The 21,529-nt window shown below is 43.5% G+C and overlaps 1 protein-coding gene across 18 annotated transcripts in view; it reads left to right on the top strand.

Annotated features, from left to right (window-relative positions):
* ARVCF (ARVCF delta catenin family member) overlaps positions 1-21,529 on the top strand; it is a 271,699-nt gene that overhangs the window by 118,533 nt on the left and 131,637 nt on the right. For 2 of the 18 annotated variants that reach the window (XM_035340274.1, XM_035340272.1), the window contains exon 1: positions 4,340-4,627. The exons of the other annotated variants lie outside the window; for them this stretch is intronic. In XM_035340274.1, coding sequence (XP_035196165.1) covers positions 4,607-4,627 — 21 coding nt within the window. In that variant the 5' untranslated portion in view covers positions 4,340-4,606. Of the gene's footprint in view, positions 1-4,339; positions 4,628-21,529 lie in introns of those variants that run through there. 18 annotated transcript variants of the gene reach the window in all.

Genomic DNA, 21,529 nt, shown 5'->3' with positions numbered 1-21,529 from the left:
CTGAAAAGGATATTTTTTAGCCATAGCTCTGACTGGGAGTGCTGTAGATTACTGTCTGAGTTCAGTTTGGGGACTTAGGCTAAAATGTATCTTCAGCTGCTGGCAGAGTGGCATTTTGAGAATTCTGTCGTGAAAGATTGCAAAGAACTGTACTCTCGTTGTTTCTAACCTATCTCAGTTAGCTCTTCTTTCTTCTTGCAGTCTTATTTTAGATATATTTCAAATACAAGAAGCTTCCTTTGGAATAAAATTTCAAATACAAAGAGACCTTAATTCTCTCTTCAGAAAAAAATGAAAACAAAAACAACAAAAAAAATCTTCAGGTTTTGGTTTGAGGAAGATCGTAATTAAGTCAAAAAGTATCATAAAAAGGGTTGACTGTACAGACATCTATCAATCCAGTAACAACAAAGAACCTTTTCCCCTCTGAATGAAAGAATGCCATAAGTTGATCTTACATCTTCTGAGCAAATAACGGTAATGTTCAGCTTGAAATGCGGCACAAATCATCTAGAAAATCCAGGGGTAGAAGGGGGGTGGGTGGGAAGGGGGATAACAACAACAACAACAAAAACTAATGAATGAAAAATAGTTCATCCTGAATCTGTCTTTCATACGGTTCAGTGTCTTGGTATTCCTTTCCAGTAACTACATGATGAAATTATGGCCACAGTATGAGCCTTAAATTTGATTTGTTCTCCTTGCCATTGTCATTCTGTTATAAATGTAATGATATCTTATTTTTTTTTTCTTAAAACAGGAAGTGATTTATTTTTTTTTCTAGTTTTAAGCTTGTAAAATGTGGTTGATTGTTACCTAAGCGAAGCTGCTGGGAAGAAGCATAGGTCATTCATTCAGCTGCGCCCTATATGCAGTGACATGTAGCTTCCTTTGTCCTTTATTCCTAATGCAAGCAGTGCTGTCACCAGACTGTCCTTGTTCTCATCCTGTCATATGACAACTTGGATGAAATGGAGTTGACTGATATTAGATGTAGCACGATGGAAGCTGTTTGTATACAAATGAAAATCCTCTGAACTTACTGAAGTGCCTTCTGTCTCCCTCCACAGAATGTGGCTGCTTCCTCTGTCATACTGGTCTTCAGCTCTGTGATCCTCTAGACCTCCTTTTTACTACTAAGTTCTTAAATAAGAATGGCATAAACCCCTCCCTCCATTTCTATACAACCTACTCCCTGATTAAGGCTATCTGGCTCGATCTCTCTGTTTCTAAGCTTGCAGTATCCTGCTAGGATAATGCAACAATTTTGGACCAAGTACAGATGCACTGAAAAGGTTAATGTAATTTTTAAAATGCTTAAAAATGATGGAAATGCTAGCAGAAGAAGATTTCAAAATTTATGTTGGGGATATAATTTTCTGTTTTCATCTGCCCCTATTTAAACCATTAGAGTATGGCAGGCACAGTGACACATCGTGATGTACTCTTCTTTAGTACTCTCATTACCTTGTTCATTTGCTACATGAAATTCATAGAACAATAAAAATACCCTTGGCATGGCAGGTACCTATATGAATACAGGCTGGCTGGTAGTGAGAATTGCAATGGCAATTGCAATGGCTTTTGTCTATGTGGTTATCCGGGACTGTTGATTCATCTTGTGACTTGTTGCTCTGTTGGCTTTATGGAAGCTACATATCACTGGAGCCATATGTTATGTTTCCAGGCAGAGCTGTAAACCATTTCGTTTTTACTGCCTCTGAGAGCAGATCAATCTATAGTGCAGCACTACTGATAGAAATTTTTTAAAGGTAATGGAAGAAAATAGAGAACTTGGAAGATGGACTGGTGTAGTATCTCAGCCAGAGAATTAAATGCCTTCCTACTTATCAATTGTTAATTTTTCAGAGAGCAGAAAGATGGTTTTCACCCTACTGTTGCAGCTGGGAAAAATGTGACAAATTAGAAATTAAAGTTCAGCTAAAAAATGTGGTGGGGAAAAAAAAAGAGAGTTTAGGATGTAGTCAGTAGTCTGATACTAATGGATAGAGCGTTTGTTGCCAGAATTTGGAAGTTCAGTGTAACCTTAGGGATCTAATCCATAACTCTTATTTAGATAATTAGTTCTTTTACTTCAGCATTGCCAAATCCTAGCATTCAAAATCATATGAGCTCTAAAAATATTGCGAATGGCTAAGAAATAAGGTGACCTGAAATGTGCCTTTTTTTTTTTTTTTTTTTTTAATAGGGAAAAAAATCTTTGGCTTTGAGTCCAAACACTTTCAAAACATCCTTTATAGCCAGAAGGCCTACAAGCATCTATTATATTTTGAGAGGAAAATGATCATTTTAAATAACAACCTGAATCCAGAGGGTGGGACCCTAAAATTCAACAATGCTGATCTTGCATGGCTTGCAAAAACACCTGTGGGTTTACAACGTGAGAGACTTCTTATGTGAGTAAGAATTGGCAAGTCCATCCAGGAAGGTTTTCGGTTTCATCATTTTGTATTCAAGAGTAGCTACTCCCGTGCCCTATGGATATAGACTTTGTAATGTTTTTTTTTCTTTGACAGTGTATAAAGATCTGGCACATGTCCATGTGCATGCCTAAATTGAATGGTACTTTTCCATGCCAGCGTGGCCTCAACAAAAGTTGAGCTATGTTAGTTAGTTAACTGAAGAAAAGCTGGGCAAGGAGAAGGGGGGGAGAGTGCTGGACAAGTACAGAAGACTCATACAAAATTGCATTCCTTTCTCTTTGCTTTGACTTTTAAGTATTTCATTAAAGGCCGCTACCAGTTGCCTCTAAATTATTCCACTTTAGATAGAGCGTGTTTTTTTTCCCTCCACTGGAGCAAATACTTTATTCAGCTAAACCTTGTAGGTTTTGTCAACCTTTACAACGTTTATTTTTAAACAAATTAGGATCAGAGTTGGGTAACACAGTCCTGCCCCTTCCTCTGTCCCCAAAATACAGAGCCCTAGCTCTAACACTCAGCTAGAACTCTGACACTGGCAGTGGTAGGAAAGCTGAAATTAGGGTTAAAAAGGTCTGATGCATTCCTGCCTGTCTTGAATGCCCCCCTTTTCATGTATTATTTTTCTGTAGGATCGATATTAATGACACAGTAATTGCATTGACCTGGGGAGCGTGTTTTAGAATTTTCACGGAACCTGAAGCTGGATGCCAAGACCCTTTTGTGCAAAGGTGCCTATTCTGAAAATTATAGAAAATTTGATTGTGATCTACCTTCCTTTTTTATTTTTGGCTGGTCTCACTGTCTCTGACCATCCCTGCTTTCCAGGGACAGTCTCTAATTTGATTCCAGTAGCTTTCAGTCCCTAATTACCACTGCTCAGCCACCAGCTGTTAGAGGCTTGGATTTATTCCTTGCTTGGGTTTGCTGCTGGCACGTAGCATGAAGGAGAGGGGAGGTAGCCACTGCCCAGTGCCTGGTCACATCGAGCAGTGCTGCTTCCTGATGTGGGGCAAGGCTTAGAGCAAGAAAAAGCCAGCAGGTTTGGTTAGGGCTGCTTTACACCCACCTTCCTCCGTCTCGTTCCTGCCCAACTTGCTGTCCTATACTTACCAACACCTCCCCTTTCTGCACTTCCTCAGCAGAGGCAGAAAGCAGGCTCACGGCCTCCAGCTAGGAAGCAGGAGAGCCTCTTTTCCTCGCCCAGGGCCACAGCTGGCCGCCAGCTCCTAGGAGCGGGGCCAGGAGAGCTGGGGGCACCGTGTGCCAGAGCCCAGGGTGCTGGTGCAGAACATGGTGGGTGTGAGGTGGAGCACACACGCCCGTCCTTTTGCTAACGAGTAATTTCCCAGGGCGCTCTTTGAGTGACTGTGGGACAGGTTTGAAGGCAGGTGAACGATTTAAAAAAAAAAAAAATGTGGCAGTAGGACTTCGAGCCGTAACCTCACCGTTTCTGAGTAGGATCTAAAAGGGAGGAGGCTGTGCCTGCAGCCCGTCCTTCTGCGCTGCTGGTGCAGCAGGGATGGCATCGAGCTCCGAGCAAAGTGCCAAAAGTAAACAAGCCGCCGGCTTTCCTTCCTTGCGCCCTCCCGTCCGCCCTCCCCGCGCTTCCCCAGGCGGCAGGCTCCACGTGAGGGGCCTCCCGCCGCGGCCCCGGCAGCTCCCCGGCCCGGCCGGGTGACATTTTCCCTCTTTTGTCTGCGGAACGCGGCAGGACGGAGCCCCCGGCAGGGGCGGGCAAGCTCCGGGGACCGCCGCCGCCCTCCTCGCCCACCCGCCGGCAGCGGGCACGGAGCGAGGCCGCTCCGCTCCCCCGAGGCGCCTCCGAGCCCCCCTCGGGCCGCCGAGCCCCCCTCGGGCCGGAGCCGCCGAGCTCTGCCCGCTCCCCCCGGGCGTGGCCGAGCCCTGGCCGCCCGCCGGTCCCGCCCCTGGGGAGCGCCGTGTGAGGGGCCGCGGCCCCGCCGGTTGGGCCGGGGGGCTCCGCTCGCCTCCTCTTCTTCTGCCCCGGGCTCCTCGCCCCGGCTTGGCTCCGTCCCCCGCAGGCTGCCGCTCGGCTCGCAGGAGGGAGCTCCGCGCAGGAAGGAGGCTCCGGAGCAGGAGGCTGGGTCCGCAGGGGGCCGGCGGGAGGCGAGCAGTGCCGGGCTGGGAGCCGGCCCCTCGCCTCGATGCCGGCGGAGCTCCAACAGGTGAGCGGGGAGGGCACGGGCTCCTCGGGCTCTTCAGTTTGGAGCTGGGAAACAGGAGGGAACCTGGGCTGCCTTTTCTGCCGGAGCGTTCCAGAGAGATTCCGCTTTTGTCTCTGTTGGGCGAACTGATGAAACGTGAAAAAGCAAGCTATTGTTTTCTTTGACCTTCTCGTCCTGCTCAATACATCTGGAGAGCTCTTTGACAGGGCATAGCTAGAAATAGTGCTTTTTTAAAAACAGAGCTTTGCTGTTGTGCTTCTGCTAAGTGTTTGCCTTTCCCATACAGCATGCCGGTGCTTTCTCTTTGATTTCCTTGTTGAGCATAGGAGGAAAATAACTTCAGTTTCTGACTCAAAATGTTATCTCAAACAAAAGCTCTCTTTGCTGTCACCTCATTAACTATAACAGACGTAGAGCTCTGTGGGAAAAGATTTCAAATATTATTCTTTACCTTGGAGTGTCATTGGGTATTGCAGAGTGAAGCTGTTGCAGGCTAGATATAAATAAATAGAGATCACGTAGGCTCCCGTAATTTAGAGGTGTTTACCGTGTTAACCCCCTTCACCTACCCCGTAAGCCTTGGGAAACCCTGCAAATGCAGGCAGCAGGGTTCAGCTGCTCCTCGAACTTGGGTGAGGTGCTACAGTTTTTCTTAAACATTCTTTTTCTTCTCCAGGTTTTTAATTTAAAACTGTGTGTTTTGGGAGAAGAAAGTAAAATGCACTGATAGTGCATCCGTGGATTCGTGTAAGTTGGGCACACTGGAATTGCCAGAGGTGCTTGTTTGCTTTAGTCATGGTGTGTGGAACTTGTCCATCTCAGTAACAGAAGGCCGGGCCATTGCTCAATGCAAATAGGATACTGGTTTCTCTGGAGGGGAAAGTAGCCCTTTCATCTGGGCCCCTGTGCGGTCATTTCTTTGTCTGTAGCTGGTCCCTGTAGCTGCTGCCCTGCCGCTCGAGGTTGCTGAGCTCTGGGAGCTTTGGGGGCCGGTGTGTGTTGTGCTACCTGTGGGCTTCTTAGGGAGGAGGGGATTTTATCGGTGTGTGGGGGCCGGGTCATACTGCGTGGCCTGAAGTTACTGTACCTGCCAAATTGCAGTGTTGATTTTGCATACATAAATAATTAGCAGGTTTCTTGGATTATTTTTTTTCCTCAATAAAAGAAGAAATGAGGCATGGAGCAGAATGCTAACTGTATTAAAAAAAAAAAAAAAAGTCTAATGCATTTGGCATGTGCAGTAGAGCTGTGCTCTTGTCTTCTGGCTTTTCTGTTTGGATAGGAGGAAAAGCTTGAGTGAGTGGAAGATTACCGTTAATCACTTTAGGTCATGCATTTCAGTTAATTTGTAAATTCTTCTTCCATATCAAAACAAAACAAGAAAAAATCTCATGGTTTTAATTTTTCTGCTGCCTGTCATAGCAGAACATCAAACAGATGTGTTGTCTTTCCTGATGGAGGCTAGGTTCTGGATTCGTTCTGAGGTTTTTCTGCAGTATAACTTACCAGGTCGAGGCTGCGATAGCATACTAGAGAAGGCTTCGCGTAATGAAAGGCAGTAGTTTTAAACCGTGTTGTCAGAGAAATTTATTGTGCAGTTACAGAGCCTTTAGAAAGTAATCTTTTAACTTTAATGATCATAATTAAGTAAAACTAAGCCAAATGGATAAATGACTGAGGTGAATGACAAATCTACACAGCCAATATAGACAAAAACGGAGGAGATACTAGAAGGGATTTCTGCCACATTAACAGAAGACCCAACGCCTTCAGAGACTCCTTGCATTAAAATCTGAGAAAAGACAATTATTGAAGCATATTTAAAAAGAACCAAGAGTAACTTCTAACTATCCTTTGGACTTCTCTTGAGAATAGTTATACTTCCTAAAGTTCTGGGCCACAAGAGCAGCTTTCTATCTCAGAAGACCGGTGGAAGAAATGCGTGCTGAAACAATACTGTTGTGGCCAAGAGAGTAAAGGTTGGTGTCTCCCTGATGTTATCCTATGGCTCTTTCCTCCTCTACTGATGAGCTGACCAAGGATGAAGACTGCTAAAATCTGTCCTTAACATCTGCAGTGTGAATTCTTCAGTGGCTTGAACGTAACTACAGAGTTCATGAAATTTCGAAGGATCTCCAAGTCTGGGACTGTTAAAGATATTTTCTGTGTCTGAAACTTTAACTACTGGCTTGCCTCAGGGCCCTGAAGTTGTGAAGAGGGAAGGAGTTTCTTAGTGATTTTTGCCAAAAACTATTCAGTTCGGTCGTTATTTCTGCTTTAGAGAATATGCTTTGTGAGCATTACTAATTCAGGCACTGTGCTGCCCTTCCTCAGCACCTTGTCTCTGAAGCGTTGTGCTAGAGGATGATACTGATGTGAGCAAATACGAAATCTTAAACCTGGCGGGATGAAAAATTGGATAATGCATTAGTGACATACCTGGTGGAGCCTGTACCAGCGATGGAAATCTTCTGGAAGAAATGTTCTGGAAGTGCAGCACGTGAAGGCGTCATCACTTTCCAAACAGCTGGAAAAACACTGGAAAAACAAAGCAAGCTTACTTCTTAGCGTGGATGCTGTATGGATTCACACGTGGACTCGCATAGAATGGGCTGCCCAGTGTGACGGTAGGCCTGAAACGGTTCTGCTGCGCCCTGGTATCTGGGAGCGAAGGGATGCAGCAGGCTGATGCTGACTCCTCCCTGCTCCCTGAAGTAAAGCCTGTGCCAGCAGTTGTGTAGCAGAGCTGGGCAGAGGGAATGTGTTGCCGTGACTCAGTTACAGAGGCACTCAGTGATGTGTTGGAGCAACTGAGTGGAGGCACGCACTCCCTTCTGCCAGCCCTGCGGCACAGGCAGGCGTTCCCTGCCAGAGGGGGGGTGTTGCAACTCCTCAGGCGCTTGCTGGCAGGATGGCTGCGGGCTCTGGTGCATGGATGTGCCTTTGCCTCGTAACACAGGCACCTGCCCAGCCAGGTCCTTTCCCGTGACTGCAGCACAACACAGCGTGGGCTGGGAGAACCGAGGTGCTCTCGTTCTGAACACGCTGTGACATGAGCTGTTTTCTTATAAAAGTGCTGTTGTGTGCTCTTGGAGCTGTTGGGACACAAAGGTTCGTAATGTCCAATTTGTGTATGTCTGTGTGAATGCAGCTTCGTAACAGCAGCAGGTGTCTCGAGCAAACATTCCAGTGATCGTGTTTCCTAAGCCACCTGTCCCAAAGGCCTCGAGGTGAGCTGGTGCGCAGGCAGCGTTGGGAGATCTGCATTTTTTGCTTAAGTTGCCCTGCAGTTGCTAAAAATACAAGGTTTAGTTTGTTTGTTTGTTTTTAAGGCACGTACACTGAATGTTTTCCATAACTTAGAAATACCTGTTAAAGTAGATGAAATGGGAAAGAAAGTGCAATGCCTGGAGTTAAATGTCACATTTGAAACTGGGCTGGGCGTTTCTAACAAGGCTGTTCTCAAACACAGTCTGAGGGGTTCGGTTCTGCCACCTGCGGTTTTAATACTGGCTTCAGTGAGAGTAGGGTCAGGGCCACTGAATGAATACAGTTGTGACATGTGTAAGGTGTCTCTGTAGTTGGATGTTAAACATGGCATTTTTCTGAAAACGTATTCTAGTGTGTGCTCCGTGTGTCTGTCCACTGCTGCATCTGTTCCTCCGTTACTCTAAGGTAGTTTCTTCTGTGATAGCAAAATTGTGCAACTACATGCAGGGAAACTTCTTAAACCCTCCTGTTTTGTACGAAGTAAGCCATAAAGATGTAGTGTGCATATCACAGCATACTTCTCTTACCGCGTCTTCCTACTGCAGACCTTCTGAGTAGCCTGTGCTCATTCAGGGAAGCGCTCCGCCCTCCTCCTACCCCCGGGATACTGCTCTGAGAGCTGGAAGCAAAATTGTTAAGATAATGTGGATTTTACTAAGGAAACTAAAATTTCGCAAACTCTGCCAGTTGTTCTTCTCCTTGCCTGAAACATTGGTGGGTATGGCCGGGGGGGCAGGAGTTTTACCTTTGCTGGCTTACGAAGGCCCTGGCCTTTGCCGCTGCTGGCTTCCCAAGTCACACAGCAGGTTGCCCTCGGTCCTGCAAGCACAGATGTTTTCAGGGCCGTTCTGCGGGTAAGACCAGTGAACTGGTCCAGCTTTAAATCTGAAATGAGCCGTACACGCTTCAGGAAAAGAAGAATTGTCTTTAATGCCGGGGGGGGGCCGGGGATTAAGGTAGATTGGGAGGGGGAAAGAAAAGGGCGAAAGCATGCACGTCGGATCTCATGTAGCTACTCTTTCTGATTAAATATTATCTTGATGTTGTTTCATATCTCACGTGACTTGGCCTGGGAGTTCTGCATATGTTTGGTTTGGTCAGATTTTCCCAAGGACAGAGGGGAGCGTTAAAAACAGCTTGTTCTTCATGGTCATGAAAATTGTTGTTCCAGAGGCCTCTCCTGTGTGACTGATGTCGCCCAGCAAAGCCCAGCAGTGTCCAGTGGTGACTTGGTGGAAAGTGGCAGAAGTTAAGGTTGCATGTAAGGGTTGGTAGTGGATGGTTTAAGTAATTTTTATGGGAACTCACTTCTTTTTCACTCTTCTTTCCAAGGTATTTTTATTAACAGGATTAATAAAGTTAGGATAGTAAGAGGTGATGTTTAGATTATGTTCAAAGGTTTTCTTTCTAGTGAAAAATGGAGCATAGGATTTTGCTTGTAGGTCTCCCTGTTTTTTGTTTTGCCTTTTAAGGATGAGGGGAAATGATTCTACCCTGCATCCCAACCAGAGAATAAATAGCAAGAGAAAGGGTTCAAGAGTGAACGGGGTCCCTGAGTTAAATCTTGAGATTAGAGAGAGTATTACAAATGTCTGATTAAAGGAAAGCTGAGACTCAAACTTCGATAGTTTTAAATTTCACAGTGTCCTTTGTGCCTCATGTATTTCATTAGGTTGCTACCCAGCTTTGTTTTTCTTTCGTTCACTTGTCTGCATGCCTAAACAGTGAACCAATGTAACAGTACCCGAGAGAGGCTCGGTGAGCACATAGGGCCTAAAGTTTTGCTTTCTCTGGGGAATCGTAATTTTTTATATCTACAAATGTGCAAGCAAGATCTCTTCTGCCTTAGTAAGGGGTGGTGCTTCCATGGACTCGGTGCTCCCTGTATACTGCAGTAATGTGAAAATTCATTACTTCCAGTGGTGTTCTCTGCCTCTTTGATGAGTCAAGCCCACACCTGCTTACAGCAGGAAATTGAAATGCCTGAGTTTTCCCTTTTGGCTAATCCCACGCATCTATCCTTTACATCACAACTCTTCTCTTTGGCATTCAAAAACTAACGTGAAAACTGTTCTAAGTACATGTGGAGAATGTTTGAGCTTGGGAATTTCTGCCTCGGCAAGCTAAATCTCCTGGCACAGCTCTGAACTCTTATTTTTAGTAAAACTTTCACAGCCAAACTATTGTAATGTTCAGAGAAAGATGTTCCTGAAAGCCTGAAATGAAACCGGAATGTGAGGGCTTAATTTTGTATTGTAGATAACGTGTTTGCTTGGGGAGTTGTGGCTGCAGCAATATATATTTAAGTAGCGTTAATCTGGATGTATGCAGTGTAACAGTGATCAGAATCATCCTGAACATTCAGAAGACTTTTCAGCCTACGAACTTGCCACTCATTAAGGAGCTGATAAGTTATGCAGCACAATTTGTGGATGGTAGAGCCCTGAGATGTAAACAGTTCATGGCTGATCAGGATTATTCTGCTGTTTGAATTGTAAACTCTTTCAAATTATTTGAGCAAGTTTTGCATCTGAAGCTATTTGCATTTCTCTTTGAAATGATTCTCGGGGGAATTCAGTGTTCAGGGAATAAAAGCCCTTTTGGCTTCCAGGCACAGCAGCATGTGGACCTTAGCTGGTGTGTTTTGTGATGCATTTAACAAAGAAATAAACCACTGTTTGTACCAGAACATTATGCAAAAACTGGAGCTTTCCAAGCTTGAATGAGATGGAGTTAAAGTCCAAGTAGATGTGGAGAAAGGGTGGATAAGAAAACTGGTATATAAGACTAAGAGCAATATATAAGACTTTGCATTACGATAATGCAAAACAAATGGTTTTGAATGGACAAAATGACTTATTTGTAAAACAGATTATGCAGGTGGCTGTATTTTTCTGTGAACACCTCCCTGAATCCTTGTTGATCACCAGCGAAACAGACCCTAGTTCTTTAAATGGAAATGGTGGCTAGAAGTGGTCTCCTTTCAAGGGACCACTGCTCTGTTGGCATAAATTCTGTAGGACAACCGCTCTGGTTCTTCATAAAGTCCTGCTGGTGTTCTCCCAGGTATGTGGTTAGTTAATTTGTGTTCATGTTTTGTCCTTCCTAAACCTTTTTCTTAATAGAAGCGATGTTGACCAGGATAATCCTATTGATCATGTACTTTAAATTAGGGGGAATGTGTTGTCATTTAAATTGAATCCAGCAGATGTTTTATGTTACTAGCATCAATTACACTGGTTATCAGCTCATCAGGAAGAGCTTGGCAATATGTTTTGGGATACCAGTGTTGCCCAGTTGGGCTCTTTTGGTGGCATCTTTGCCATTTCAAGTCTCTGATGGATCCTAGATAAGGTTTTCACTAGCTTAAGTGTGCAGCTCTTTATAGATCATTTTTATGATGCTCTAATGAGGCAAAGGTGACTTTTTTTCAACTTAAATGCTAGACGTTGTAGAAGAGTGACTTTGTAAATGGTAGTTTTTATTTATAAAGTACATGTTGATGCTGCTTAAGACTGTAAAATCTAACTCTGGCTGCTTTCACAGCATCTGTCCATCAGATGTCCCCTTGGACTGTTAGATTGCTGGCAGACCTTCTCTTGTTTAAGAGTAACTAATAATATTAACAGTTGCCTTTAATGAAAAGCCAACAGTTCTTTCTGTGCTTGTAACTTCCAAAGCCACACAGTTTCATTACTTGCCTGAAGTGCTGCTTGGCTTGTGCTTTCTTGTGCCTTAGTTGTTTTCTGGTGCGTTGGTAATATTTTGAAATTAGGTGCTGCAAAATAAATTATTTACTGTCTAGTTGCTTTTCCTTTTATTGCTACTAGATAAATACACTCACATCATCAGTATTTGAGGAGAAATTGCATTCGTATTTTATGAGCGTTCCTGTGATTGTTGAATGCTCCTGAGAGAGGTGATTGGACTTTGGGGGTGAGGTGTTTCCCTCTGTTGGGTGTTCTTCCTTGGGTGAAGAAAGGGAGCAGCTGAAAGCCCCTCATGAAGCGGCAGTTGACTGTCCTGGTCCTGAGCAGCACAACGTGGTAGCCCTCCCACCACCCTGGGGCATCGTAATGGCAGTATTTAAAACGTTCCCCAAACTTAACAGTTCGAGACATACATGACGTCTTGGTTACACATGCATGGAAGCCTACATTGGCATGATCAGGTCTTCAAAATCAGCGTCATTTGTAGTGTGCTGCTATGGGTGAAGTGGTGCCCACCCCGAGAAGCAGCACGGCTGTTTGGAAATAGGAGGGGAAGCAAAGGTGGAGGAAGGGAGGCAGCAAGCTTGGGCCATGGGATCAGTTCAAGGAACACTGGGTGGTTGGGTGAGGTTAAGTACGTGGGGTTTGTGGATGAAATTTCAGTGAATCTGTTCGGTGGAAACCTTGTCCTTGCTTTCTCACGCTGGCAGGCAGGTTGCTAGGTATTGAACAAAGTGCATGGAGTCTTTCTGAAGTCTGATAGTTAGGGCATTAATTCACTTCTGCAGGGTGATTGTGTCCTAGTAATAACAGTGTCAGAACCTAGTGCTGCAGCTCCCATCTTTTTTTTTTGTTTCCCCTCCTTTGCTTGTGGTTTTAATAAGCTCATTGTACTATCTGGAGCTTCATTGTGCCCTTTGCCCAAAAGGAATGGACTAAGAAATGTTTACAAGATTTCTGAAAAACTGTATTGCTCACATTAGCATATGTAAATGGGACTGAATTTATGTAAATGTATGCACGATGAGGAACATTTCCTATTTGTCCTTAGCAATTTCATCTTATCTGGGTCATTCTTTCTCTTCCTATCATGACATGGTGTTGTACTACCTGAGGTTAGAATGTGTCTTAGTTGCGGCGACACATTTATCTTGTTTTTTATGATGTGATCTTATCGCATTCCATCTCTCTTCTTTTTCCTATTCAGCTTTTCAGCCATCAGTGGCAGTCGTGCCACCAGCTAGTGGCACAGGAATACCAGGGCTATGCAGCAGTGCATACCTTTGGCGATTTTTAAGGGTAATGTTTTGCTTCTAATGTATGATATTCTTTTTAGCAGGTTATTTCTGGAGGGAAGGGACATTTGTAATTGCATCAAAACCAGCAGCCATCAGTCATTTTAGATGTAGAAGATAGCAAAAAGGGCTTCCTTCAATAATGTTCAGTAAATATGAAGCAAACAGAAGGTGACACTGTTCTTCTCCCTTAGCTGCAACAGTAGAAAGAAGTGCAAAGAAGTGCTCATTTGTTATTTGTGTAACAGCAACAGAAAGATCTTTGTACATGCAGTTGTAGCTTCTATATTGTAATCCACAAGAAGTATTTTCCATCAACTCTATGAGAATGTAAAGAGAGGGAGAATGCTGTTCGGTTATTGAAAATGCCATCACCCTTTTTAACATGTTGTATTTTAAATATGCTTTTTGACACTGTTTGAGGACCAAATCTCCAAAGAGAAAACTGTTGCTGTATGGGCAACCAAAAATGAGGAGCAGATTTCAAACAAGCTAGTGTACAGGAGGGCTGCAGCAATCCACTGAGCACTTCTAAAGTTCTGGCTGCTGGTTTTGGTGCATACACAGTTGTTGTTTTTTTCTGCTGCTTGCTTTTTGGATCTCCAAATCGTCTTTGTGTTTTAGTTATATGGGAATTGTTTATTTTAATTCCTTTGACTAAGCTGACACTTTAACAATTCAACTTAATAATGCGAGTTTTCAGTGCTCAGATAAAATGTGATTTTCTTCCTTCACTGCTTCTACCAAGAGGTATGGCAAATATTCCGTAAGGCCTGTTCCAGCATGGGCTGCATTCCAGAGGCTTTCCAGAAGAGACCCTGGCAGAATCAACATCTGCCATGTACAACGAGATACTGAAGGAAGAGTGTCCACAGCAGCTGAAGTGCTATGTATGCCTGTATAAATACACTGCAAATGTGTGGGTGTGCTTCATGAATTGTTGCTCTTTGAATTTTCTTGTTTTCAAAGAAACTTGGCGGAGGTGTGTTATGCGGATACTGTTTTGGCAATTGGAGTCACAAAAATATTTATGAAGACTGATGGGTTCTTCCCCCATGCCCTTATCCCTCCTTCCTGTACTTAAAATTCCCTGAAGTGTTCTATTTTGTTTTTTGAAATCCACAGTTTTCTTTTAAAGGGGCAGAGAATTAGCTTTCTTCTGGGTATTAAAATCTAGGTAACTGCTTTTATAAGATGTCTTTAAAATCTTAAGGTAATGATGGAAACATGCACTTAAAGCCATTTATTTACATTTTTAAGTGTTTGCACCCATACTTCTGGGTGGCTAAGAAGTTGGGAAAAAGTACTGTTACTCTTTAAAACTCCACTTCATATTCTTCTGAGGAAAAACACCGAAGAAGCTCTGACACTTCGTGGAGTGTGTGGTCAGTAGAAATACTGTTTTCAAGTTCTGATGCATTGTATGTCCCATAGTGGTAGAGGGAATGCATTGCTGAATGCCCACAGAATCACAGGGGCCTGGGGTTTCACCATGAATGAGCGCAGTCGGTGATCTCCTCTTGAACTGTGCTGGGAAACGCGGTTGGCAGTGGGCTGCACCCGGACTGTGGAGATGGTGCGTGGTGATGGAACTGACTTCTTTGGACAAAAAAACTAAATATTGACCCTGGCAAATGGTGAGAACAAATTCCTCATAAATTTTCATTCAGTTTGACTAGTGACAGTAGACTGTTAAATGCACTTTTGGATTTTCTTTCTCTCTCTTTTTTTTTTTTTAAAAAAAAAAAGGTCCCTGAAACTCTAGATGGAATCCTGCTAACAGCACTCATGGTAATTTAGAGCTGCTGTGCCTTTCGGGCAGAACTCGCATCTTACCAATTCTGGTATAAGCGCTGTTGCAGTCTGGGCTTCAGGCAGATAACGGGCCTCTCTAATCTCTCTTTGAATTTAGTTGAGAATTTGAAGTGGAAGAGAAGACTGTCACAAGCTGATCCCTTGCATTGGAAATGAAAGAGTTAAGGAAAATCTGATTGCAGAGCTGAAATCTCAATTTGAACTTGTCTCTTGAAAGAAAATGCCATTCAGCACCGTTGCACAGAGTTATTTCATTCTTAATTTTAATTGACATGTCCCAGAATGCAACCTTCTCTTATGAATCTCTTACAGTGCAGGGATGGTTTCTGAGTCAGTGTGTCTGTAATGTGGGCAATTGCTGTGTTTTAAATTCAGGTCATCATTAATTTCCCTTTTGATACCAACATCCTTTCTAGTTAACTTATTCACTCACTGGGTCTATAAAATTTGAATGAATCTTTCCCTAAATAAGATGTTGGTCAGCTCCAGGGATTTCAGCTTAATGACCTGAAGCTGCTCCTTTTTTTCCTCTGTCTGTCTCTCCTTCAGTGCTGTGAATGTCAGCTGAACAGTTAGTGATGCTTTCATGGTAGTGTTCGTGCCTTGCCTTAGAGACAGGGGTATCCTGTAGAACTATAGTAACAGAAATGTGATTGCTTTATTCATGGCTGTAAAAATGGCATCAATGTGCCACCTTTAGTAGGGAAAGAAAAGAAAATAAGCAGAAACTTGTGCTGGTGCAACATCAATTTTTCATTCCTCTTCTGGGTTTAATTAAAATCCAGTTATTTCTAAAGCCAGCGATAGCAGCAGAGCTGTGCAACTCCATCTGTAGGTAGCTATGAAGAGTAGAGATACTGCCATGAAATGTTTTTGAATATTTTAGATCTCCAGGATTGATTATATTTTCCAAATAAGTTCTGTGGTTGTCCCACATCGGGTTTATCCCAGAAATTAATTACTATTCCTATAGGTGTTGACCGTTTTGTATGAAATGGGTGTCGGCTTAAGAAACACTCAGAAATGGCAATTTCTGAGTCACGTACAATAATTGCAAGTACAGTGGAAAAATTGTGCTTCAGAACGTGAACTTGTGGTTTTAAATTTGTTTTTAACCTGCAGATGAGGACAACTGCAGGTAAATCAGCTCACCAAGGACCATCGAAAGTTGCACTGCAAACCAGACTTTGAGTGCCACGTCTGCTTAGAAAGGGTTGGGTTGGAGTTACAGGTCTAAATGCCGTCAAAGTGCAAGTCTCCAGTGTAGAATTTGTTTCTAGTTACATTTTTATGTGGCTTTTCTTCTGTGTCATCGTAGCTGCTTCAGCTGGTATGGTATTTTGCCAGTGTGTAACATGTCGTAGTTACAATTTTGGAGAGCTGAATCTTACCTCACAAATTTTTGCCTAACATCAACTCCATCATTGAAACCATGCATTATGAGTATAATGATCAGGCGTACTGCATCAGTGCGAGAATGTTTCAGTCTAAAATACAGTAATTGAAGTCTCCTTAAGGCTTTAGCTTTTTAAAATAATATCCACTGTTCATCTCTTCCAGATTGATTGGTGGTAATGTAGGTGGACTAAATAGGAAATGATGGGTAAAGGGCATCATGTGGTGCACTCTTAATTTTTAATTAAGTCTTCATTTTTTCCCATCTAAGCTTAAATAGCATTTGTATTGTTTTAACATGGGAAGTGGTTTTGTATCATTATTGTTCCTATCTTATTAAAGTTGAAGTAACCTTTTGTGTTACTCATCCTAGTGAGTCTGCATTGCTCCTCACGTACGTCTCCTCACTTAAACACAAAATGAGATTGTTCAGCAGGAGCCAGAAGGGGGAAGAGTAACGAAAAGGCTTAGTGTTTTTTTTTATGGCTATTTTCTGGTAAGACTTGAACACCCCTAAATATAAGGGGACAAAGCTCCCTGTTTCTGCACATACAGCTGATGGGTCAGCTGTACAGTTCTGTTACTTGGTCTTCTTGCTTTAGTATTCTACTTCCATTTGGAAAAAAAATACCTTTTGTTTGAATTTCAAGCAGGTGAATTAAAAATACTGCAGTTTAGTGTGTTTGTACTCTTGTACAGCTGACTGACTGCCTAGGCTAGGGTGGGATCTTAATCAATTATTAAAGCACAGACCTGTTTGGGTCTGTACTGATGCTGGACAAAACCAGACTGCTGAAGTTCCTGGCTGAAGGGGTGAGTAAGAGACCTTTGTTCTCAGCAGAATCATCTCTCTTGTGTGTTTCCTCAAAAAATTAAAGGATTCAGAATCTTAGCATACCTGTGTCTGTTTCTAAACTCAGATGTGTATAATATCACAAGTATGCTTCTTGGGATCTGTACCATAAAAACTTGTGATGTGTCCCTGTGTATATTGTTTGATTTACTTCTTAAATTTATTTTCTTTTCTCTCTCACCCACAGATACTCATATACTAGAGATCTGGGGGGAAAATCATTGTTTTTTTGCTGCCTATTGTTCAGTCAAGGTGCATATTATCAATGGTCACATGTTCTGCTTAAATATTTTATAAGATCAGTGTATAGAAGGCTAACACTGCCTTCTTTCTGTTGTCTGGTTGTGCATTTCCACTTATACCTAGCTAGTAATCTAGACAGGCTTGAAATATGTATGCTTTTTAGCAGATACTTAATTTCAGGCATGCTTTGTCCTGAAAGTTCCCTTTTGTTGAAATGACAGAGCTTTGAGGAATAAGGAACTTTTTCCCTCATATTCTGACTGTACAATGCTGAAGTAATCTTGTACCTGCACTGGAGCTTTGAGTAGGACAGAGTCCTGCAGGAAGACATCGGCACCTCTGCAGCATCTCGCAGGGCTGAAGCCTGCTCTGTGGTACTGGTGAGCTTTGCTCACTTGGCTCTGCGCAGGGAGGGAGAAGCTGTTCGCCTGGTGCTGTTCGCCTTCCTGTAAAGCCAGTGGTTTCTGTTCCACTTCAAATGCTTCTAATACAACGGCAGGTTTTAGTGATGGGTTTTTGACAGGTGTTGGGCTTGGGCCACCTTCATGCTTTGTTCTGTGAGTTAGGAGCACCGTTCTTTCTAGGATCAGGCCCCACAGTAAAATAGAGACATTCCAAGAAAAAATGAGGAACTGTTTGAATCTTTTCCGGGCTCAGGGTGGACAGAAGTCCACCTGCTCCTCCATGCGTCAGCATACAGTTGTGAAGTTTGGTACTTCTGGTCTGACAGCAGGAATTACTTGACATCCCTGCAGATGGTCTGCTTTCCACTTTTCTGCTGAAGGTTCCAATCAAGTATTACAGAAATTTACAGGAGCTTTGTCACTAAACATGGCAGAAAAAGGTCTCTGGACCATTTGCAGCTCAGTAGACCTTAAGACTCCTCGGGTACAGGTCCACGATGGCTGAAGTTGCCACCGATAGTGATTATCCCTGGATTTTTTTTGTCAGAGTTGTACTTAATTCTTACTTGGGCTAATGAAGAACTGCTACTAGTTATTATGTTAGGGTCGGTACTCTGAGGGCAAGTGAGAACAGCTTGTTGTTTGCGTTCGACCTCCAGAGTTTCACAAGTCTCTGGAGACAGTGGTTTTCATGGCAGCGGTTTTCACTTTTCTCCCTTCTGCCCATCCATGCAGATTCAATAGAATGGATTTTTGATTCTTTGCTTAGTCGAAGTTCTTCTAGGAACGTCAGTCATTATCTCTGAAGGCAATTTAATTTACAGGAAATGCATTCAGCTTCTTGCAGTGTGTGAATCAAGAAAATTTGAGTAGATAATTAATATAAGGAACTGGAAATTAATTGGGAGGGAGATTGTTGCTTTAAAGATGTGCGAAATAATCACCATTTTACTATATTTAGCTGTCTATTAAGATTTAGAGAAGATACATTTCTACAGTCTGGTGCTCCTTAGTTTGGAAGGACAGCACAATACAAACAGCCAAGTATTTTTCCTTTTGGTTCACTGGATTTTCTGAAGCGCAGAAGGTTAGCTGGCAGCTGTCAAAGCTTGACAGCTCTTGGGTACCTGCCTTGTTGTAATAGACTTTTTAAATTTTCTCTTATAAATTTCCAGAACTGGAAGTCATCCACATGAGCACCTAAGTACTGGGGCCTGGAAGCTCTGCGGTTCCTCACATTCGGTGGTGGTGTTTGAGGAACGACCACGGGAGTGGTGTGGCCCTTCAGGACAGTCAGCTGTAACCCTGCCGGGTTGTCTCTGGGAGGCAAATGAATCTCTAGCAGTGGCAAGGTATTTCTGGGCTCTCTCTTCAGGGGTAAAACAATGATGAATCATTTGGAGAGGTGTTACTTCAGTTTTATTCTAGACTTCAAAATGTCTACCCAGCGGTAACTACCAATAGAATTTGGAGTGCCTTGAAATCACCACCGAGTGGAAAAGCTAGTGTTGGAAGCACACGTGGTAGTGCTGTTTAAGGCCTTTTGAGAAGCAAAATGTTTTGAAGACATTATTTTTGCTTGATGTTGCATCATCTTAGCAGTCCAAGAGGCCCTTTATGTGGCTTAAATGTTACAGCCTTTCAGAGGAGATCCAGGCTCCGAGTTATCTTTGGGGGCCGGTGAGTTGCTACCAAAATAGTAACAGGAGGCTGTTAAGAGGAAGGTGTTGATGGCACAGCAAGTTATTTTTGCTGGCGCTGAGTTGAACTTTCAGCCATCTTGTGATAATGGTGCCACTCTTGAATTCAGTCCTTCCTTATTAGAGAATTTGGATTGAAATGTGATGAATGAAGTTTGTATGCAATGTATCAGCTGTGTGTTTGTGTCTGACAATGACAAGGAGCAATTTAGTGAGAAGCACGTTAGTAGTCATAATATGCTCTGATTTAAAATCTAATTGAGGACCTTTTTCCTCATGAAGTGGCTGTGAATGTCTACTTCTGGTGTATAATGATATAGGGCAATGTGTCAATATCATGGAGACAGCCTGGTAGAAATGATAGGGAATTAATTGTAGAAAACTGTGATGTAAAGGTTAAACATGCAAAGAAGTGTGACAGAGCAGGTATTTGTTACAGGCATAAGAATAAATTGCAGACGGAAAGAAATGAGACCATGCCTCCTAGCCCATAGTTCGGGACCATGTGTTTAAAGGTGCCTGATTTAAGGGTCTGATTTGTAGAATTGGGGCCTCTGAAATCTGTGCTCTAAAGAAGTCAGGTCAGAGAGTGGAGAGCGTTTGTAATGATGATTGATGAACTGGTGGATTTTAAGGGGCTTTTTAAAATAGAGATCGCAGAGTGTATGCGTGCATGCTTTGGCTCCTTACAGCAATCGTGTTAGCAGGATCAGAGCAGTCTGAAGGGGTGCTGAAACAGCTTCCGCTAGGCCACCCGACGCTGCCGGAGAGAGTGGAGATAAGAAAATGGGCAGGCTTTGAGGAAATCTCCACTTTTCTGGTCACCTGGTAAAGATAACTTAGAAAAATCCTTTTGCTCTTTCAGCCAAGGGAATGCATTCTGGAGGGATTGTCAGCGCTTCGTTAGGGAGTCCTGGGGGACTGCACTCTGCAGCGCAGAAATAAAGGGGTGTAACTGCATGGTTATCTGAGGGAAAAATCAGTATTTTTGGCTTTGGAGAAATCTGACTTTCAGACCCTACCTAAAGCATATAGGAAGAGTAAGGGATGTGCTTTAAACTGTGTGGAACAGGTATTCAGGTGAATTACTGCAGAATCCATAGCACTTCAGTTTATAGCATGTTAACGTCGTTATTTGGACAGACGTGTTGTGGGTTGAGTAGGTATCTTGAAAACAACCTGTTTTAGAGTATCCCTACCTAATTTTTGTATCTGTATTTGGCTTTACGATGGGCAAAAGGAAGCTCATGGTCTTTTTGTGTCTCCATAAGAAAGCAGTGCTGACTCTTTATTTAGCCCCAAGTAAAGATGATGATTGCTATGCGTGCATTTATAGCTGCTGCAGGTTTGAGTGTAGGGGAAGCAATTCAGAAAGCCTTTGAGGTTGTTTTTTTTTTCTGTTGCTTTGCCTTAGGTGGGGATTGTCTCAGGAGGAATTAAGATGCAGATTTATACTTTCAAAAACAGCAGGATATATTTAGGTGGCTAAAACAGAATCACAGGATGACCAGCTGGCTGGGGTTGGAAGGGATCTCTGGAAGTCACCTGGTCCAACCTCCTGGCACAGCCAGGGCCACCAAGAGCTGGCTGCTCAGGACCATGCTCGGATGACTTTTGGGTATCTCCAAGGAAGGAGATTCCACAGCCTCTTGGGGCAACCTGTGCCACTGATCAGTCATCTGCACTGTCAACAACTGATTCCTGGTTCTGGAACCTCCTGTGTCCCAGTTTGTACTCATTGCCTCTTGTGCTGTGACAAGGCACCACTGCAAAAAGCCTGGAACTCCTCTGCACCCTCTGTTCAGGTATTTGTACACATTGATGTGATTCCCCTTGAGTCCTTCCCAAGCTGAACAGTCCCAGCTCTCTCAGCCTTTCCTCATAGGAGAGGTGCTCCAGTCTCTTAACCATCTTCACAGCCCTTCGCTGAACTGTCTCCAGCGTGTCCAGGTCTCTCTTGTATTGGGAAGCCCAGAACTAGGCCCCGTACTCCAGGTGTGGCTTCACCAGGGCTGAATGGAGGGGAAGGACCACCACCACTGACTCACTGGAAGTGGTTTGCATGATGTAGCCGAGAATACTGTTAGTTGCCTTTGCTGCAAGGGCACGGTGCTGGTGTGTCTTCAGCTTGGTGTCCACCAGGACTCCCAGGCCCTTTCCAGCTGCGTGGCCCCAGCACCTTCCTCCCCAGGGGCAGGACTTGGCATTTCCCCTTGT

The sequence above is a fragment of the Oxyura jamaicensis genome, chromosome 15 (assembly GCF_011077185.1).
Source record: "Oxyura jamaicensis isolate SHBP4307 breed ruddy duck chromosome 15, BPBGC_Ojam_1.0, whole genome shotgun sequence".
In the NCBI taxonomy this organism is placed as follows: domain Eukaryota; kingdom Metazoa; phylum Chordata; class Aves; order Anseriformes; family Anatidae; genus Oxyura; species Oxyura jamaicensis.
This window is presented reverse-complemented; position numbering and strand designations above follow the sequence as displayed.